This window comes from Giraffa tippelskirchi, chromosome 8 (assembly GCF_054371585.1).
Source record: "Giraffa tippelskirchi isolate mGirTip1 chromosome 8, T2T-mGirTip1v1.2.pri, whole genome shotgun sequence".
NCBI classification, from domain to species: Eukaryota; Metazoa; Chordata; class Mammalia; order Artiodactyla; family Giraffidae; genus Giraffa; species Giraffa tippelskirchi.
In genome coordinates this window covers 113,372,119-113,391,631 of record NC_137282.1, presented here as the reverse complement: position 1 = coordinate 113,391,631, position 19,513 = coordinate 113,372,119, and the positions used below count along the sequence as shown (strand labels likewise).

The window sequence follows — 19,513 nt, the reverse complement described above, 5'->3', positions numbered from 1 at the left end:
GAGCAGCCAAAGATGCAGGCAGTGGACACAGACTGTCAACAAGCAAAAAAAACTGGAATGTGTCAGTCAGTGATAAGGACTCTGAAGAAAAAGCAGGATGGGAGATAAGGAAGGTATGTGGTGTTTTGTGAGATTTGAGCAAGATTATTTACCTACAAGCAGCTTAATATAGTGCCTTATGTACTTTAACATCAGTAGATCCATATCCCTTCAGACCTTGATTCATTTCATATTTCTTCCCTGTATAACAGAAAAAAGCAGTGTGTAACGAGTGCTCCTGTGAGTGTTCTTCTCTTTGTCCCTTCCCTTGAGCTAAGAAGGGGCCTCCCTCGCCTTCTGCCGAAACCCTGAGGGGGTTTCCTTCAGCTGATTGTCTGCTTCGCCCATAGTAAGGTAGGCTGCTGAGGGGGCACCCAGCAGGTGCCGTCAGAGCCCTGACTGTGGCAGGAGGAGCCTGTGGCCATGTGCAAGCCGGCCAGCTTGCCCGCTTACTGGGCAGGGCCCACACCTTCCCCCGGAGCATGGCGTGTCCCCACTGCTCTGGCCCGTCCCCCTTTCCAGGCGTCCTCTTCTTGGCTCCTGGGGGCATTCTGACCCCACCACATCCCTGGAGAGGAAGGAGCATGAGGGGTGAGGGGTGGAATCCAAACACGAGGGGCCATTCACTCGGTGCTTGCCTTGTGTCCGGCTCTGGGCTGATGAGCACTTCCCCCTGGGGAGAGAGGAAGGGTAGGGGGGTGAGAGGAGAGGCCTGTGGGGCCAGAGGCTCCATCCGTGATGATGCAGTGATCCTAGTGCCTCCTTTCTCTCTTCGGCCTCGTGACCAAGGTGCAGGAGCTGCCCAAAGGGCATCCTCAGGGGCGAGAACATTCCAGAGGAGTAAGAGTTGTGCCTTGGGGTCCTTCCTCTCTCAGAAGCTTCTCTGACCGCCCCCGGCCCCCAGAAAGCCCTGCTGGTCCAGGAAGGACTGTGGGTCACAGTTCTTTTCCTTTTCGGGATGGCTGGCCCTCCCTGGCAGTTTTGTGACCACAGTGGATCAGCGTCCCCACTCCCCACCATGAAACTGTAACCCAAGGGAATGAGGTCACCGCTGGTTGGGTCAACATCGCTCCAGCACTGGCCTGTGGTTATCAGTGACATAAGAGGCTATTCTGGCCCAGCCCGGTGGAGAGGGAGACCTGTTTGTCTGGGTGGTTGGACTTTGGCCTGGCCCTTAATTATCCATGGGAAAGTGGCCCTGCGGGGTGCCCTGGGGCTCCGTGTTCGCAGCGGAATGGCACCCCATCCTCAGAGGACACAGCCGCAGCACATTCCAGCCTTTGACTCCCCAGGCTCTGGCTACTCCCCATTATTAACTTGATGAGGATTTATAATTTAAAAAATGTGGTCACTGGAACTTTCCATTGATCATGTATAGCTTAATACAACTCATTATACTTTCCAGTTTTGATTTACGGTAGGTGACCATGTGCTGGCCACCTACGTCAGCATTTTACAATGCTCATCTCTCTTAACGGTCGCAGAACCCCTGATGCCAAGTACTGCTGTTGGCATCAGTCTCACTTTATAGCTGGGGAAACTGAGGCACCAGGAGGCTAAAGCCACCGTGAGGTTGGTTACTGAGCAGTCTGAATGAGAAGCCTAGACTTGGTACCAGGCCCCCGTATCCTGCCCTTTCCTGTCCAGAGCATTTTGGAGCCCCAGGGACATGGGAACGCCTGTTTTTTGGTAGGAATAGTTCCCTGAGAGACTTGGATGCACCATTCTAGGGGGGAGGTGGCTGCACAGGCAGGAGGCCATTGCCCACCGAGTTGGAACTTGGGCATTCCCCTGAATTAATTGGGCATTATCCTCACACACAGGCCCAGAGTGGGGTGGCCAGTGGCTTAGCCAGGAGGAGGGGCTGGATGGCTCCCTAGGAGCCCAGGTTACCCACTCTGAGGTCTGGATTATGAGCCCAAGCTGGGTAGGGAGCCATGGTCACCACGTGGAGGAGCCGCAGGAGGCCTGAAGGCTTCTGAGCAGAGTGATGGGATCAGGTTCGTGCCTCGGAAAGATCACCTCTTCCAAAGATGGGTGTGGGAGGAGGTGACCCTGGAGGCCAAGGCCTGGTGAGGGGGGCTGGATGATGACCCAGGACAGAGGGGCTGAGGGTCCCGGGGCGATGGCTGTGGGGAAAGGGGGGGGGGCAGGACTAGGTGGCTGGAAAAAGATGCTTTCTGGACATCCGCCCAGTAGGTCATAGATGGACTCACTTGCCCCTGGAACTGTCAGGATTTCAAACTCAGCGTCCCAGAGAGCTTGGCTGCATAACCTCATCCCTCCTACCCCTCCCACCCCAGGCCCTTAGTGCGAGCCTCACTGCTGTGTAAATTTCCATTAAATCAAATGATTACGGATGGAGGTCAGCAACGTTGGGCAGGAATCTGAAGTATTCAAGTACTCTTCTAAAAGCAAATAAAATTGTTTTCCGTAGATGTCATCGGACTCACGCCTCAGCCTAGAATTTCAAGGCCCTCTGTTACATTCCACCTACCCTCCCCTGCCCATACCTCCCCAATCCCTCTCTTCCTCTCTGCCTACGTGGCCGCTGCTCACTGACCCCCATGCTGTCTGGCGTCCCCCACCTGGAATGTGCCTCACCCCAACAGAGGTTGTGAGCATGCTTTCTGCTTCCGGTTCCAGGAGCCCTTGTCTGGGGTGGGGGCTGGGGGCAGGGAGCTGATGTTGCAGCCCACCAAGGGGTGAAGGGTAGAGATGACAAAGGGAGGGGCACAAAGGGAGTGGACCCCTTACACCTCCATGCCCTGTAGGTACTTGGGCCAGGGGTGGGATGAGGTGAGCTGGGCGTCTGGAGTTCATCAGAAAGATGGTGGCCCCTGCATCACAGGCCTCCTTGGGAGCCACCTGCCTCTTGATCTTTCATTGATCCTGTCCATCCGGTGGAATGCGGTGGAAAGAGCATGGCTCTGGGCACCAGGGGCTCCAGCTCCAGATTCTGCCTCTGTGGTTTCCCAGCTGTGTGATCTTGGCCAGTCTTTTATCTGTCTTCCTCTGAGCCCAGTTTCATCCTTGTGAAAAGAGAATAGTAACCCCTATTAATCGCTGGTGTACCGTGAGTATTAAATGAGCTAGCATGTGTGAAAGGCCCCAGCATAGTGCCTGGCACCAGCTGGGTACCCAGAACTGGGACATCTCCTTGGATTAGCAAGGCCAGCTTTTGTGCGGGCCTTAGAATATACCAGGCTTCCCAGGTGGCTCAGTGGTAAAGAATCCACCTGCCAGTGTAGGAGATGTGGGTTAGATCCCTGGGTCGGGAAGATCCCTGGGGCTAGGGCATGGCAACCCACTCTGGTATTCTTGTCTGGAAAATTTCATGGACGGGGGAGCCTGGCGGGTTACAGTCCGTGGGGTCTTAGAGTCGGACCCGACTGAGCGGCCGAGCACCGCAGAATGTACCAGGGGCTGCCACACGTCTTGCACACACGTTTATTCCTCACGACAAGGCTGTGAAGTGGATACTGGCGTGGTCCCTGGGACTTTGAACTCAGTCAACATTATGATAATAACAGTAAGCGTAGTGGACTTTCACGGGGCGTGTATGATTTTCTAAGGTTGTGTCTCCGTTCTCCGTCATGGGAAAGCAGTGGGTGAAGAAGGGAAAGCCCCTTGTGGAAGGTCAGCCAGCCCATGGGTGGCGGAGCTTGGATCTGAACCCCAGGAGCCTGGAGGTCCGCCACGCAGCCTTTGTCCCCAGCAGGACCTGTGCTCTGTGCTAGCCCCCCAGACGCAGAGGAGTGACACACAGCCCTGGCCCAGAGCAGCTTCACACGGACCCTCGCACACGCCTCCAAGTCGCTGGGACCGCCGGCCCTGTTTGGCTCCTTTTCTTCCTTCCCTTTCCTTTTTCCTCTCTCCTTTTTCTGAAGGTACGTGTGTAACATACAGTGGGCTTATTTCTAGCCTCGGTTTGCCTGTCAGAACCAGTCCGGCCTGTAGCAGTTAGCTTGGCTTGGCAGGCGCCCGTGAGTGGTGCTGGGGGCAGGCCTATGGCACTGGCAGGGAGTGGCAGGAGGCCAGGGTCCTTGGAACATTCTCCCTGGATGTGGAAGGCGGCTATATTGACCTCATCGGGCGGGCGGACAGGTGATTGAACCGTGTTTATCCTGCAGCCCTGGGCCCTTCAGGAAGGCGCCTGAGAGCAGCCAGTCCCAGCCGTATGTAACCAGGCTGGCCCCAAGCTCCCGGGCCAGTGAGTCTCCCACTGGCTCCCCAGTCCTTCGGCCCCTTTGTCCAGGGGCGGCACTTCAACCCCTGGGAGAGGCCTCCCGGAGCCTCGGGGGTGAGCTCACCTTGGCGGCCACACCTGGGCTGCACCGTGCTCTGTGCTGAGGTCACCTCCGGAGGATTGCCAGTGGTGACATCATCCCACAGTCCCTCAGCGACGTGCAGGGGCCCCGCCTCCCAGGTGGGAGCTGGGTGTAGCTTCAAGGCAGAGTCTTACACAGCTGGGAAGGGAAGCGGGGGGCTGTCCCTCCGTGACGTTCTGTTGATGACCCAGCGACCTTATTACTCAGCAACCCTGTGGGGCTGCGAATGGTAGAAATGGGGCACTGAAGGCTTGAGAAGGAACATTTGGCTATGCACAAGTTAGTCTTCCTCCAGCGTAGCCGCCTGTGGTCCTGATCATCGCCCCCCTGCCTCTGGCTCACTTATTCCTCCTGATCGCTTCTGTGGGCCACGCCCGGGCCCTGCCCCCTCTCTCACACCCGGTGGCTTCAGAGGGCCAGGCCTCCTTCAGTTCCTCCCTTGACCCTGGATGCTGAGGACGAGAGGGAGGGGAGGCGGTGTGATGGAGCAGATGGGATAACATGAACGTGTGTAGACCTGTTTGGGCCTTTCCTGGCTTAATGGGCTGGAGGCCCAGCTGTCTGAAGGCTAAGCCAGGCCTGTTGCTCTCTCATCTCTGAGCACATCCTTGTGACCCCCAAGGAAACAGGCCCCAGGTATCTTTCCGAGCCTACCTTTTCTTGTTAATTGAGCATCAGCGCCATTGCACTAGGAGCTAGGGACACAAATACAGGCTCTTAGTAAAAATGAAGTGCCTTTGCCCCAGCCTGACTCTTCTTTCCCAAAGTCATCATTCACAAGGCTCTCTTCAGAGTCCAGTTGTTTGGAGCCGACAGTCCTTTATGTTACAGCCTGTGGACAGGACCCGCAAGGCCTGACTTATGTTTAAAATAACGACAGCCTGGCTGCCTCAAGCTCTGTCCTTTAGGCTGGTCCCTAGAATCGGTGCTGTCTCTCCGTGGGGAGTGACCTGGAATCAGAGGTGGGCTTCAGCCGCAGCCGCCTGGTGTCCACTCAGCACCTCCTCGAGGATATCTCCGAGTCACCTTGAGCTCGGCACGGCCCTGTGGAACTTGGTATTTTTCCTTCCCCGGTAGTCCTGGGCTCCTTCTCTCAGGGGCTCCCAGCCTAGCACGTGGTTTCAGAAAGAAACATGGCCATCTGCTAACACACCCCCCTCCACCCACCCCCACGCCCTGTCCATTGGCGAGTCCTGGCTGCTCCACGCCCTGTACCCTGCGTCTCTCCCTCCTCTCCATCTTCCTGGATGCTGGGTCCAGGCTGCCACCTCCAACCACAACAGCAGCCTCCCGGGTCTCTCTGGTGCAGAGGGACCCCCTGGGCCATCCTCAGATCTGCCCGAGGGATCCTATCAAAGTGCCAGCCAGACCACACTGCTGTGCTTGGGATCCAGTCTGAAGGCCTCATGTAGCCTCGTGCCCGCCTAACCTGGCCTCTGCCCCTCCTCTGACTGCATCACACCCATTTCCCTTTGCTTTACAGCCATGGCAACCTTCATCCATTTCCCCAAACGACCCCTGCCTTCCCTGCTTCCAGGTTCCTGCACAGGCTGTCCCAATGACTCTCTCTCCCTCTTTGCCAGGACAGCCTCCTCATCCTTCAGATCTCATCTCTCATCTCCTCAGACACCTTCCCAGCTCACTCTCCCCAGGGGCCATCACCCCGTGAGTCCCTCCCACAGCACCCCGAAGCTTTCCATCAAAGCAGTCATCATAGTTGGGGTGACATGTTTATTTAAGAGGCAAACGGTGTCTCAGCTCAGGGAAGGCAGTTGTTGGTTCTTCAGTTACTAAGTCGTGTCTGACTCTTTGCGACCCCACAGACTGCAGCATGCCAGTCTGTCCTTCACTGTCTCCCAGAATTTGTTCAAACTCATGTCCATTGAGTTGGTGATGCCATCCAACTATGCCATCCAGCCATCTCATCCTCTGTCGTCCCCTTCTCCTCCTGTTCTCAATCTTTCCCAGCATCAGGGTCTTTTTTAATGAGTCAGTTCTTCACATCAGGTGGCCAAAGTATTGGAGCTTCAGCATCAGTCCTTCCAATGAATATTCAGGATTGATTTCCTTTAGGATTGACTGGTTTGATCTCCTTGCTGTCCAAGGAACTCCCAAGAGTATTCTCCAGCACCACAGTTCGAAAGCATCAGTTCTTCAGCTCTCAGCCTTTTTTATGGTCCAACTCTCCCGACTGTACACGATTACTGGAAAAATCATAGCTTTGACTATATGGGCTTTTGTTGGCAAATTGACTTTTTAATATGCTGTCTAGGTTGTCATAGCTTTTCTTCCAAGGAGCAAATGTTGTAAATGAATGCAGGGACCTTGTCTATCTGATTCCTCACTCTCTCTAGTGCTTGACAGGTAGTACATGCTCAAAAAGTATCTGTTGAAGGATTTTCCTTAAGGGTTCAGTGGCTAAGACTTCACGCTTCCAGTGCAGGGCGCCCAGGTTCAATACCTGGTCAGGGAACTAGATCCCACATGCCGCAACTAAGATTCTCATGCCACAGCTAAAGATCCCCCCCTGCTGCAACAGAGATCAAATATCCGAGTGCTGCACCTAAGACTTGGCACAGCCAAATCAATAAGTAAATATTTTTTAATAAAAGAACAGTTGGTGATCAAATAGGTCAGCACACACTGAACACTTAGCATCTTGCTAGCAGGCCCCAATGTGGTACTGTTTTCCCTGACAGCAAGGTGGCCTAGCTGTCCATGGAGCCACCTGCCCCACACTGTGCCTCCCCGACCCCACCCAGACACCCAGGTCCCTGTCCCCGAAAGCAGCATGTATGTTACCTTACAAAGGTAGACAGAACTTTGCAGATGTGATTATGTCAAGGGTCTGGAGACGGGAGATGATCCTGGGTCCTCAGGTGGGTGGAATCACAAGAGTCCTCACAAGATGGACATAGGAGATCAGAGAGAAGAGCAGCTTCCCTGCGGCTGGCACAGAAGGTGGAGGGAGGAGCCAGGAGCCGAGGCCTCTGGAAGCTGGAAACGGATTCTCCCCGGAAGGAGTGCAGCCCCACAGACCCATCTCAGACTTCTGACCTCTGAAAGTATAAGAGAATAGATGGTGTTGTTTTAACCCATTAGGTTTGTGATAGTTTGTAACAGCAGCCACAGGAAAGGGATATGTGTGTTAGTCACGTCTTGGACGTGGTGCCTGGCCCAGGGCCTTGTGAGAGCCGGGAAGAGGGTGAGTACCCAGAGACTCCCCAGCTTGAGAGGGTCAGGGGAGCTCAAAGAGGAGGTAGTCAGGACATGTGTGCCTGTCAGTGTCAGTCCCTGATCCCTGATGCGGTCTGATTCTGCATTTAAGTGTTCAGAACACCCCACGAACAGTGGGTGGGGGTACCCCCGTTTAATCGATGGGTTCACGGAGGTGAAGTTACCTACCTGAGTTCCATAGGGAAGTGGTAGGATCACAAGTGGAAAATGAATTGTCTGACTCCGAAAGCCATGCTCTTTCCACCACTCTGTCCAGTCCCCCTGCCCTCCGTCTGAGTGGTGAGGCCCGAATTTGGAGAATGCCATGGAGATGGGCTGTAATTCCCAAGGTGGTTCTCTTGGTAAAGAATCCACCTGCAATGCAGGAGACTGCCTGAAGCACAGGAGACCCGGGTTCGGTGCCTGTGTCAGGAAAATCCCCTGGAGAAGGAAATGGCAATCCGTTCCAATATTCTTGCCTGGAAACCCCCATGGACAGAGGAGCCTGGTGGGTTCCGATCCACGGGGTCACAAGAGTTGGACACGACTTCGCAACTAAGCCACAACCACATATGGAGATGGGAGCCCGGCTCCCCTGTGCCCCGGCAGGCCCAGGCTTCCCCCAGCTGGGAGTCCAGGTTATCAGAGCCGTGGTCACCAAGTGAGGTGTCCCCGACTGTCCCCTGCAGCCAGGATGAGTTCCCCCATCTCATCAAGGCTCCCATACTTGTCTCCCTCAGCGTGAACGAGCTGTATGTCGATGACCCGGACAAGGACAGCGGGGGCAAAATTGACGTCAGCCTGAACATCAGTCTCCCCAATCTGCACTGCGAATGTGAGTATCCCTAGCACCCTTCTGCTCCGGCAAGACACCGCCTTAGACAGTGCTGTGTGTGCAGAAATGGTGGGATAAGTTAGGACATTAGGTGGATGGCAAGCTGCAAACAACGAGCAGCAGGAATCTCTCCCTCCCTATTGTTAGTGGAGAGGATGTCACACCACGTGCACGCACTTGGAGGTTTTCGGGAGTTAAAAAACTGCATTTAAGAACCTGCCAACAATTTGCCTCTAGAGCGTAGCCAGGTTGAGGTAGGGGTAGGGTGTCTGTGAGGTCAAGTTCCCAAGAAGTAAAGCCTAGATGTTTCATAAGTGATTTAGTGAGAGAGGGCTCCCAGGAGGAACCTGTAAGCGCAAGAGGGAGGTGAGATGACAGGCAGAGGTGTGTGTTCAGCTGACGTCTGATTGCAGCCTGATCCCATGGGGAGCTGCGGCGTGTGAATGACATCATGGTTTGTTGCCTGGTAGCAAGGGGGCTAGCCTGTTGTTATCCATGTCCTTGGCTGATGGCTACAGAGTGGTGTGCGGGGAGGGCCGGAGGCCACGTAACCTCCCAGGCAATCCAAGGCATAGAGACCTCCAACTACCCAGGAGGAGTCAGCTAGAACAGGGTGAGCGCAGAGTTGTTAGCCATGGGAAACATCCCCTTTTACTTTGCACTCCTTTATGTGCCTGTCGGGGGGGCTTTTGTTTGTTTTTGTTTTTTTTAGTATATGCGCTGCCAAAGTGAGCACTTTTTTAAAAAATTTGTTTCAAAACCAAGAAGAATGAATTACTTGTATAAAACAAAGCTCTTTGGAATTCTGGTTTAGGGATCAGATTCTAGCTCCTTTGCTTGCTGAAACGGTGTGGCCCTGGCTAAGGTGACCCCTCCAAGCCTCATTTTGTCAACTGTAAAATAGGCATAGTGCTATTTCTTTAAAAGAAAAACTCTTTATTTATGCTGTGCTGGATCTTCATTGCTGCATGCGAGTTCCATCTGCTTGTGGCCAGTGGGGCTTTCTAGCTGCGTTGCACGGCTTCTCATTGGTGTGGCTTCTCCCGTTTTAGAGCACAGGCTCTAGGCGCACAGGCTCAGTAGTTGGGGCCCTGGGCTCTGCACGGGCTTTAACTGTCCCTTGACATGTGGGATCCTCCCAGACCAGGGACTGAACCCGTGTCCCCTGTATTGGCAGGTGAATCCTTTACCACTGGTCCCCCAGCGAAGCCCAGCATAGTGCTGTCTCTGGCTTGTTGTTGAAAGCTCTGAGGAGCTGGTTCCTAGATTTGTTCATGAGCAGGCTGGGCTTCCAGCTGCCCCTCTGCCTCAGCCTGGCGCTGACCCCATGCAGACTCTCCTCCTCCCACTCACTCCCTTCCTCCTGAAGGGCAGACCATTGGGTGGGTCTGCAGCAGAGATAGGGAGAGATTCAGCCCTGTTATTGCTTTTGGTGAGAATTACATCACAGTGTTGAATCCACAGTGGGCCCCGAGCCAGGGAACCTGTTGAAATGGGTTGGTTATATTTTTATGTTTTCTCTTTCTCTCAGAAAAATACTTGGTCTGGCAGCTTCTCATTCAGGAGTTGGCCATGTCTCTGGAACAAGGAAATTCTTAGGCCGAGGACTGGGACCAGCAGGGCAGGGGTGGGAGGAGAGGTGGTTCTAGGCTGGGTTCCAGCCCAGGAGGGGCTGAGTGACCTCAAGCTGCTGGTTTGCCGACCCACGGGGCCCTCCCCACCCCACCAGAGCCCCACACTCAGACTTTCCTTTAAGAAACTTCAGATTTTTATTATAGAAAAAAAAAAAATGCATGCTCATCATTGTGCCTTTGGAAAATCCAGAGCAGCAGAGAGAGAAGAAATCGCCCATAATTCCACCCCCGATGACAACATCAGTTGACATTTGACGCCGCTCCATCCCGTTGGCCTTCCATTCCCTGTGCTTCTAAACATGGCTGAGGTCATGCTGCCTGTGCAATCTCATATCCTGCTTTTAGAAATAATATTTTTCTGTTACACAACTAATACAGGGAAACTTTAAAAAAAAATATGAGTTCAAAATACAGAAATAACATTTAAAAAAAGTAAAAGAAGTAAGTTATCCCACATGCCAGCCGCCTGGAGGAATCTTCTGTCAGCAGCTGGGACCCCTCCTCCCACCCCATGTGTCTGTCTGTCTGTCTGCAGACATAGGTCATGTTTAGTGGTGGGGTTTTTTTTTTTTAACATAATTGGGACCAAGCTACAGGGGACCTTTCTGAGATTTCTTGTTTTTTCCATTTATATCTTGGGGCTCTTCTTATATTATTCATAATATTGGTAGAATAATAAGCACAGCTGCCATTGATTCAGCCCTGACTCGGGGCCGGGCCCTGCCCCAGATCCCTTGGTTTTGTGAGTGCACTGGAATGAGAGGTGTTTTGGCAGAGTGGCCAGAGCCTGCATCCAGACTCTGTGGGTTTCCATCTAAGCGCCATTGCTTCTTAGCTGTGAGATCTCAGGCAAGTTACTTAACCTCTCTGTGCCTCAGTGTCCCCCAGGATAAGGTGGGTCTGATGATAATATCTTCCCCGCAGGGATGTTCAGAGGGTGTCCTTTCATGGAAAAGGCACTTGGAAGAGGGTCCAGCCCATAGTCAGTTCTGTTTTAACTTTTTTTAATTGTCAGAAGCCGAGGATAGAGCAAGCAACGGCGGCATAGAGAGGTTAGCTAACTTGCTCGAGGTGCCGTGGCCAGTAGGGGCAGAGCCAGGAACCCCAGACAGGATGGAACAGCCCCAGAGCTGAGGCTGTCTCTCCCCACATATTGGCTAAGCTCATTCCTTGCACCCGCTGCACAGTGTCCTGGAGGGGGCTATGCCATTGACCAGTCCCCTGTTGGTGGGCAGTTGGGTTGCCTCCCATCGTCATGATTTCAAACCAGGTTGCCTGGAGCCTTGCATCATGTCTCAATGCCTGTGCGTCTGGGGGATGAGCTCCCCGGGGGTGAAACTGCTGAGTCAAACGGAGACCTGCTTGCGTTTCCTTTAATCCGAACATTATGACATCAGCATGTCCCACATACTACAGACCCAGGAGCATCATTTTTAATAGCGCATCACACTCCCTTTTATGGATGGGCCCTCTTGTCCTTCCGTCCCCCATTGAGGAATACAGGGTTCTTCCTATTTTTCCTTTTTACAGTTGGCTCACTGAAAATTGCTTCCAGCTGCTCTTTCTCTGTATCACAACCTGCTTTCTTAACTTTCCTATCAAGGCAATCTCTGTATCTCCATAGTTTACAGGGATCCCTCGCTTGCTACTTAGACCATCTCAGGTAATACAGTTGGCCTGAGCCTGCCCATTTTGCAGGTTGGGAAGCTGAGTCATAGTAGGTGATGGAGAGTCACATTGGAGACAGGACCAGGACTCCAGGCCCCAGTTTTCCCCTTTAACTGCACTGAGGAACTCAGAAAAGTGTCCATGCTCCTAGAGGGCAGGAACAGGCCCTGGGTAAGTGAAGGTGTGAACTGTGAATGAATGACTGCTTGAGCCTGAATGATGCCCAGGGGACCCAGAGACTGTCTGAGATGGAGTAAGTGCTGACGTCTGTTAGGTGCTTGCCACCTACTGAGCAGTAGGCCCCACTGTAAGCATTTTTAACACATATTAATTATCTGATCCTTGTCATTCTCCAAGGAAGCTTTAATTATTATCCCTACCCCTCCACTCCCCATTTACAGGGAAGGAAACCAAGACATGAGAGGTTAAGTGCCTTAGCCAAGGTCGCAAGCTGGTAAAAGGCCAGACCAGGATTAAGACACCTTCTAAGCCTGCCCTCCACTGCCTGGCTGCAGCCTTCAAGCTAGCAGAGTCCTCACCCCTGCACCCTGCAGTTCTCCACGCCTGGACCCCTTGGCTGCTGCTTCCCCCGACCCTCTAGTTGGCGGTGGTAGTGGCAGGGGACAGGAACGCTGTGTGCTGTCTCACTCTGGCTCCAGCCATCCCTTTCTCCTCCTCTCTGTGACTCTAGACTGTGAGCTCCTGGATGGCTGGGGGCCCTGCCTGGCCATCCAGTGGATGCATGAGGGCATCCCTGTTTCTCTGGGTGTTTGTGACTCTTCTCTCCTTGCCCCCTGCAGTGGTCGGGCTCGACATCCAGGATGAGATGGGCAGGCATGAAGTGGGGCACATTGACAACTCGATGAAGATCCCGCTGAACAATGGGGTGGGGTGCCGCTTCGAGGGGCAGTTCAGCATCAACAAGGTATGGAGACCCTGCCTGTTCCCCTCTTCGCCTGGTCCCCATTCCCACAGTCTCCTTCCTCCCTGGAAACGATGGTGGAGCTGTGCAACCACTCGCCCTCCCTCCCCAGGCCCCTGGCAAGCTCAGGACCAGCGTCTAGGTACCTGGCAGTTCTTAGTGAGAATCTTGAGTGGGAGTTTCAAGTTCCCTGAGGTTTGGAGCCCCAGCTGGCCGGTTGAGGAAAGAGCTACTCTTCTCCCCAGCGTGGCAGGAGTGGGTGGTGAGAAGACGGTGGGATTGGCAGCCCTGAGCCCGAGTATGCATCCTTGCCCTACCCTCTCTTGGCCAAGCAAAGGTCTCCAGGTCACTCGAGCCATCTTAACCTCAGTTTTTAAATCTTTGGGCTGAGGATGTGATGATAATAATAATATGACACCATTCACTCCACAAAGTCTTTGTGATGATTAAGTGAGCCATTACACATTCATTCATTCAGAACATTTTCATGGAGCACCTGCTGTGTTCCGGGGTGGGCTGTCAGCTCTGGGCAGTGCGTGGACTAGGTGGGCAGTCTTCCTGCACTGGCGGGGCTTCTGTTCTACTGGAGGAGGGCAGACAGTGTGCAAACTAGGAAGCATTTCAGTGGGTGGTAGGTGCTGTGATGAGGAGTAAAGCAGGGAGGAGTGAGAGTGGATGGGCTTGAAAATACCTGGTCAGCTCCAAAGGGCTATTCAGGTATCGATGTTGTTCTGTCACTAAAACCAGGAACTTCAGATCCTAAGTTAAAGGTGTCAACAGGGTGCATTGGGGAAAGCTGGGGAACCCTGGAGGCGGCCAGCACTCTTCTGGGCTTTTGATGTGTTATTGCGGTGGAGCAACAACTATGAGGTAGCACCTCTTTACACATGAGGAAACTGAGACCCAGAGAGGTTAAATATCTCAGCCAAGGTTGCACAGCTGTCTCCATGTCCCCCAGCTCTCCTCCCCAGTCCCAGACAGACTGGGCCACTGGCTGTTTTTTTTTTTAACATTGTGCTGTGTCTTCACAGTGGCACACAGACTTCTCCAGCGGTGCAGGCTCTCTAGTTGCACGGGCCTGCAGAGGCTGCAGAGTGCATGGGCTCCAGAGTGCAACGGCTCAGTAGTTACAGTGCATTGGCTTGGTTGCCCCGAAGCATGTGGGATCTTAGTTCCCTGACCAGGGATCAAACCCAAGTCCCCTGCATTGGAAAGTGGGTTCTTAACCACTGGACCACCAGGGAAGTGGTTGAGCCACTGGTTTCTGCCTGCGCTCCTGTAGCCTCTGCTCAGATGCCCTTCTTCCTGCCATCTCAATCAGAGGTTGCAAACTCACTGACCACACCCAGCCCCAAAACAAGTTACATTTGCCCCGTAACAGCATTCAGATCCATCACAGCCAATATCAAAGACTGGGCTTCCAGATCTCTGGCTTTTATTTTATTTTTTTAATAAAGTTTTTATTATTAAAAAATTTCAAATATAGAAAAGGGGAAGGAGGACTATAACCCCCATACACACATTCCCATCATCCCGCTTTAAGAACTGTCAACATCTGGTCAATCTTGTTTTGTCCATACCTCCTCCACTCTCCAACTCACTCACTCTAGATTATTTAATGGAGACATTAATTGTATCATTATATCTGTAAATAATTCAGTATTTGTGTAAATACTTCAATGTGACTAAAACTAAGTATTCTTTTTAGCATAGTCCCAATGCCATCATCATGCCTAAAAAATAATCTCTTATCAAAACATCCACTTGGTGTCCAAATTCCTCCAGTTTTCTAAAAAAAAAGTATTTTTCTGTGATACGTTCAAAACAATTATGACAAGGTTCATGCATTGCCTTGCCTTTGGTTTTGGTTAATGTTTCTTAAATCTTTCTAATCTATATTCTCTGTATATATGTGTATTTTTACATTTATCTTTTTTCCAGCTTTATTGAGGAATAATTAACAAATTTAAATTGTATATATTTAAGTGTACAACATGATGTTTTCATTTAGTCCAGTTGTTTTTAAACATGGCTGTTCATCAGAAATGCATCTGGAGCTTTGGAGAAGGCTAGCAGTACCTGGGCATTTGTGTTTTTCAAAAAATTTCAAGATAATCCTGTTATGCATCTGGATTTTAAAAAGTAGACTGCAGGTTTTTCTATTAAGTGGTAGTTTTAGTGATATAGAATTCTATTATTTTCTGTTGACCAATCATGATACAAATGGTAATGAGTGAATGATAGTTATGTAATCACAATAGTAAAAGATGTTTATCAGTTTTCACAATCAATACCCAGACAAAAAACAAAAGATAATTACGATTGCAAGCCATGATGGGAACACGATCAACCTAACAATATAAAATAATGTCATCCAATTGGGAGGGTACGTTGCATGAAGTGGCAAGTGGAAGTGCATACATGAGCATGTTCTCATCCACTCAGCCAGTCTGTGATTTTGGTTGGTACACGAAATCCATTTACAGTTAAGGTAATTGTCGATACGTATGATTCTATTATCATTTTCTTAATTGTTTTGGGTTTATTTTGTGTAGGTCTTTTTCTTCCCTTGTGTTTCCTGCCTAGAGAAGTTCCTTTAGTATTTGTTGTAAAGCTGTTTTTTTGGTGCTGAATTCTCTTAACTTTTGCTTGTCTGAAGTTTTTGATTTCTCCATCAAATCTGAACAAGAGTCTTGTTGGGTAGAGTCTTCTTGGTTGTAGGTTTTTCCCTTTCATCACTCTAAATATACCATGCCATTCCCTTCTGGCTTGTTGGGTTTCTGTTGAGAAATCAGCTGATAGCCTGGTGGGAGTTCCCTTGTATGTTATTTGTTGTTTTTCACTTATTGCTTTTAATATTTTATCTTGGTCTCTGTCGTCCTTTTTGATTGCTGTGTGTTCCTCCTTGGGTTTACCCTGCCTGGAACCCTCTGCTTCCTGGACTTGGTTGACTATTTGCTTTCCCATGTTAGGGAAGTTTTCAGCTGTTATTTCTTCAGATATTTTCTCAGGTCCTTGCTCTGTTTATTCTCCTCCTAGGATCCCTATAATGCAAATATTGATCCTTTTAATGTTGTTCCAGACGTCTCTTTGGCTGTCTTCATTTTTTTTTTTTTTCGTTCTTTTTTATATATTCTGTTCTGTGGCAGTGATTTTCACCATTCTGTTCTCCAGGTCACTCATCCATTCTTGTGCCTCAGTTATTCTGCTGTTGATTCCTTCCAGTATATTGTTCATCTCTGTTTGTTTGTTCTTGAGTTCTTCTTGGTCTTTGGTAAACATTTCTTGCATCTTCTTAATCTTTGCCTCCATTCTTTTTTCAAGATCCTGGATCATCTTCACTATCATTATTCTGAATTCTTTTTCTGGAAGGTTGTATATCTTTACTTCATTTGGTTGTTTTTCTGGGGTTTTATCTTATCCCTTCATTTGGTACAAAACCCTTTGCTTTTTCATCCTGGTTTACATTCTGTCACGTGGTTTTGTTTCCAGCCTCTACGGGATTGTGGTTCTTCTCGCTTCCGTCTGCCCTCTGGTAGATGAGGCTAACAGGCTTGTATAAGCTTTTTGATGGGAGGAACTGGTGGTGAGAAAAACTGGGTCTTGCTCTGGTGGGCAGGGCGATGCTCAGTAAAACTTTAATTCAGTTATCTGCTGATGGGTGGGGTTGCTCTCCCTTGCTGTTGGTTGGCCTGAGGCACAGGCTCTATGGTAGGGTTAATGGCGACCTCCGAGAGGATCTACGCCAAGGGACCCCATCCAGGACTGCTGCTGCCAGTGCCGCTGTCCCCTTGGCGAGCCATTGCCGACCCACCCCTCCACAGGAGACCCTCCAACGCTAGCAGTTAGGTCTGGTTCAGCCTCCTGTGAGGTCACTGCTCCTTTACCCTGGGTCTTGGCGCACAGAAGATTTTGTTTGTGCTCTCTAAGACTGGAGTCTTTGTTTTCCCCAGTCCTGTGGAAATCCTGTAATCAAATCCCACTGGCTTCAGAGTCAAACTCCCTGGGGATTCCCAGTCCCTTTGCAGATTCCCAGATCAGGAAGCCTGACATGAGGCTCAGAACCTTCACAACAGTGCAAGAACTCCTTTGGTATTATTGTTCTCCACATTCTGAGTCTCCTACCGATTTGACTTTATCATGATTGCACCCCCTCCTCCCATCTTGTTGCAGCTGCTTCTTTGTCTTTGGACATGGGGTACCTATTTTTGGTGGATTCTAGCATCCTCCTGTCAATGGTTGTTCAGATTTCTGGCTTTTAAAAGTCGCACTGAGCCTGAGTCTCGTTGGAAACAGCAACCTGGAGCTAAAGCCCCCCTTAGCGTGCCCTCCTTCCTGCGGTCCCGGCTGGATGACTGGGAGGCGCAGCCCAGATGCTGGGCATGATCGGACCGGTCTCTCTCCCCATGCAGTCTCTCCATGTGGATTTCTGGTATCACAGCTCAGGTCTCCTTAAATGCTAAAGCAGAGACTATCACTTCTGCCACATTTTATGGGTTAATGGGAGTTAGCTGCCAGCCCAGGTTCTGCCGTGGAAATACGGAGGGGCTGGGAGAAATACTCAAAGGTGTGGCTGCTGGGAGGTGTGGCTCAGGGGTCCCTTTGTAGATCAGCTACCACACAGGGTCTTGGCTGTGCCCTGTGACTTGGATTTATGGTGCGTGTGATGGGACCCATTTGAAGGTCTTAAGCAGGAAAGCAGTGCAGTTGATTTATGCCTTAGAATTGTACTATCCAGTACAGTAGCCTACAGCTCCATTTAAGTTAACTTTTTTTAAATTGAGTAAAATTCAGTCCCCCAGTCTCACTTGCCACATTGCAAGCACTCCATAGCCACACGTGGCTGGTGGCTACCATATTAGTGCAGATATGAAACATTTCCATCATCAGGGAATGTTCTCCTGGACAGCAGACCTTTAGAAAGATCACTTGGGCATCTACATGGAGGTAGACTGGAGGGGGCCAAGAGCAGAGGTCACAGGCGATGCTTGTGGCAGTGGTATTGGAGAGAAGGGTCTGGACTAGGGAGGTGCAGTCAACAAGACCTACTGATCAACTGGTTGTGGGTGGTGAGGGCGAGAGTGGAATCAAAGAAACCTCTTGGGCTTTTGTCTCGACAACCAGGCGATCCCATTTTCTGTATATGGAAGCATGGAAAAGAATGGATTCTGTGGGAGTGGGGGCTGGGACTCAGTCCATCAATTCTGGACACATGCCCTTTAGGATTCTCACTGGAGATATTAAATTGGAAGTTGAGGGGGTGCTTCTGGAGTTCATTAGAGAGCTCTGGGCTGGAGATATAAATGTGGGAGTCATCTGTAAACAGATGATGTTGGCTGTCGTAGGTCTATGTCTGTGCCCCTCAAAGTTGGGATGGACCCCATCTCCAAGTTACAACAACATGGATGGACCCAGATGGTTATCATACTAAGTGAAGTAAGTCAGAAAGAGAAAGACAAATAGTGTATGATATCACTTATATGCGGAATCTAAAATATGACCCAAACTTACCTACAAAACAGAAGCAGACTCACAGACATAAGACAAGGGGCAGGGAGGGAGGGGGAGGAGTGGACCGGGCGTTTAGGATTAGCCATTGAGAACTATTACAGGTAGAATGGATAAACAGCAAGGTCCTACTGTATAGCACACGGAACTATATTCAATATCCTGTGATTAAACCATAATGGAAAAGAACATGAAAAAGAATGTATATATGTATAACTGAGTCACTTTGCTATGCAGCATAAATTAATACAACATTGTTAATCAACTATATGTCAATAAATAAATAAAATGGGCCCCCCAGCAAGAGCAGTAGCATCACCCAGAACCTGTCAGGAATGCAGATTCTCAGGCCCCACATCAGACCTACTGAATCTGTGTTGTAGCAAGCCCTCCAGGGAGTCCTGATGCCACTCATGTTTGAGAATCGTTGGTCTAAGCTAGATTACCTAGGGAGAGGTGTAGAGTGTTCTAAACCTGGGGTCCACAGACGCCCTAGGAATGCAGATCAAGTTCAAGGAGTCTGTGAACCTGGATGGGAGAAAAAAAATGACATGTTTATTTTTATAAGTGCTAAACTCTGATTCAACACTCTCTTCTATGCTGGATGTAGGCAATAAGCCATAGTAGCATTAGCAGCACCCATGACCTTGTCACCAATAGAAATTGCAATACATATATCACATTAAAATTGTCACAGATCAGTTTGAGATGCTGTTTACACTCATCACAATTTTGAAATTACAGTCATTAGTTGGCCTGCGACCAGGTCTTGTTATTTGCTGCATTAATAAAGAGGCATGTGCGAAAGTTCGGTCTATTTTTGTTACTGTTGAAAATATTATTTCTTTACTCTATGATTCTATATGTTTGATGCATTTGAAACATTTGAAGCAATTAAAACGTAGGTGTTAGAAGACTGACAAAGGGTCTATGGCACCAAAAATATAAGAACCTAAGATCTTGAAAAGGATGCAGTTTGCAGACTGATTTCTGGTGCCCACCAGCGTTTAGAAGTGGGGAGGAAAGGTAGAAGGAGCAACCAGGTAGGTAGGAGGAAACCAGGGCTGAGTGGGCCCTGGAATCTGGAGGAGAACATAATCAAAGAGGAAGGCTGGTGCTGCAAGGATGGGGTGAACCACTGACCCACGTGCTGCAGGGAAAGCCCCCCACATGGGAGAGAACAGGACCACTGCACAGCCGAGTTCTTGGGATGCTGGCCACAGTGGAGGACGGGCCTCGGAGACGAGAAAGGCCAGTGTGGGCGCCGTGCAGGGAGCTGGGTGAATGAGCAGTGGGCCAGGCTCTTGCTCTGCCTCCAGTGCCCTCTCTCTGCCCGAGCTCTGTGCCTGGAGAGCTGCTG

At 50.5% G+C, this 19,513-nt stretch overlaps 1 protein-coding gene across 1 annotated transcript in view; it reads left to right on the top strand.

Moving 5' to 3' along the window:
* ERGIC1 (endoplasmic reticulum-golgi intermediate compartment 1) overlaps window positions 1-19,513 on the top strand; it is a 110,967-nt gene that overhangs the window by 61,256 nt on the left and 30,198 nt on the right. Inside the window, exons 4-5 of the mRNA XM_081520520.1 lie at window positions 8,327-8,421; window positions 12,524-12,648. Of these exons, the coding sequence (XP_081376646.1) occupies window positions 8,327-8,421; window positions 12,524-12,648 (220 nt within the window). The remainder of the gene's footprint in view (window positions 1-8,326; window positions 8,422-12,523; window positions 12,649-19,513) is intronic.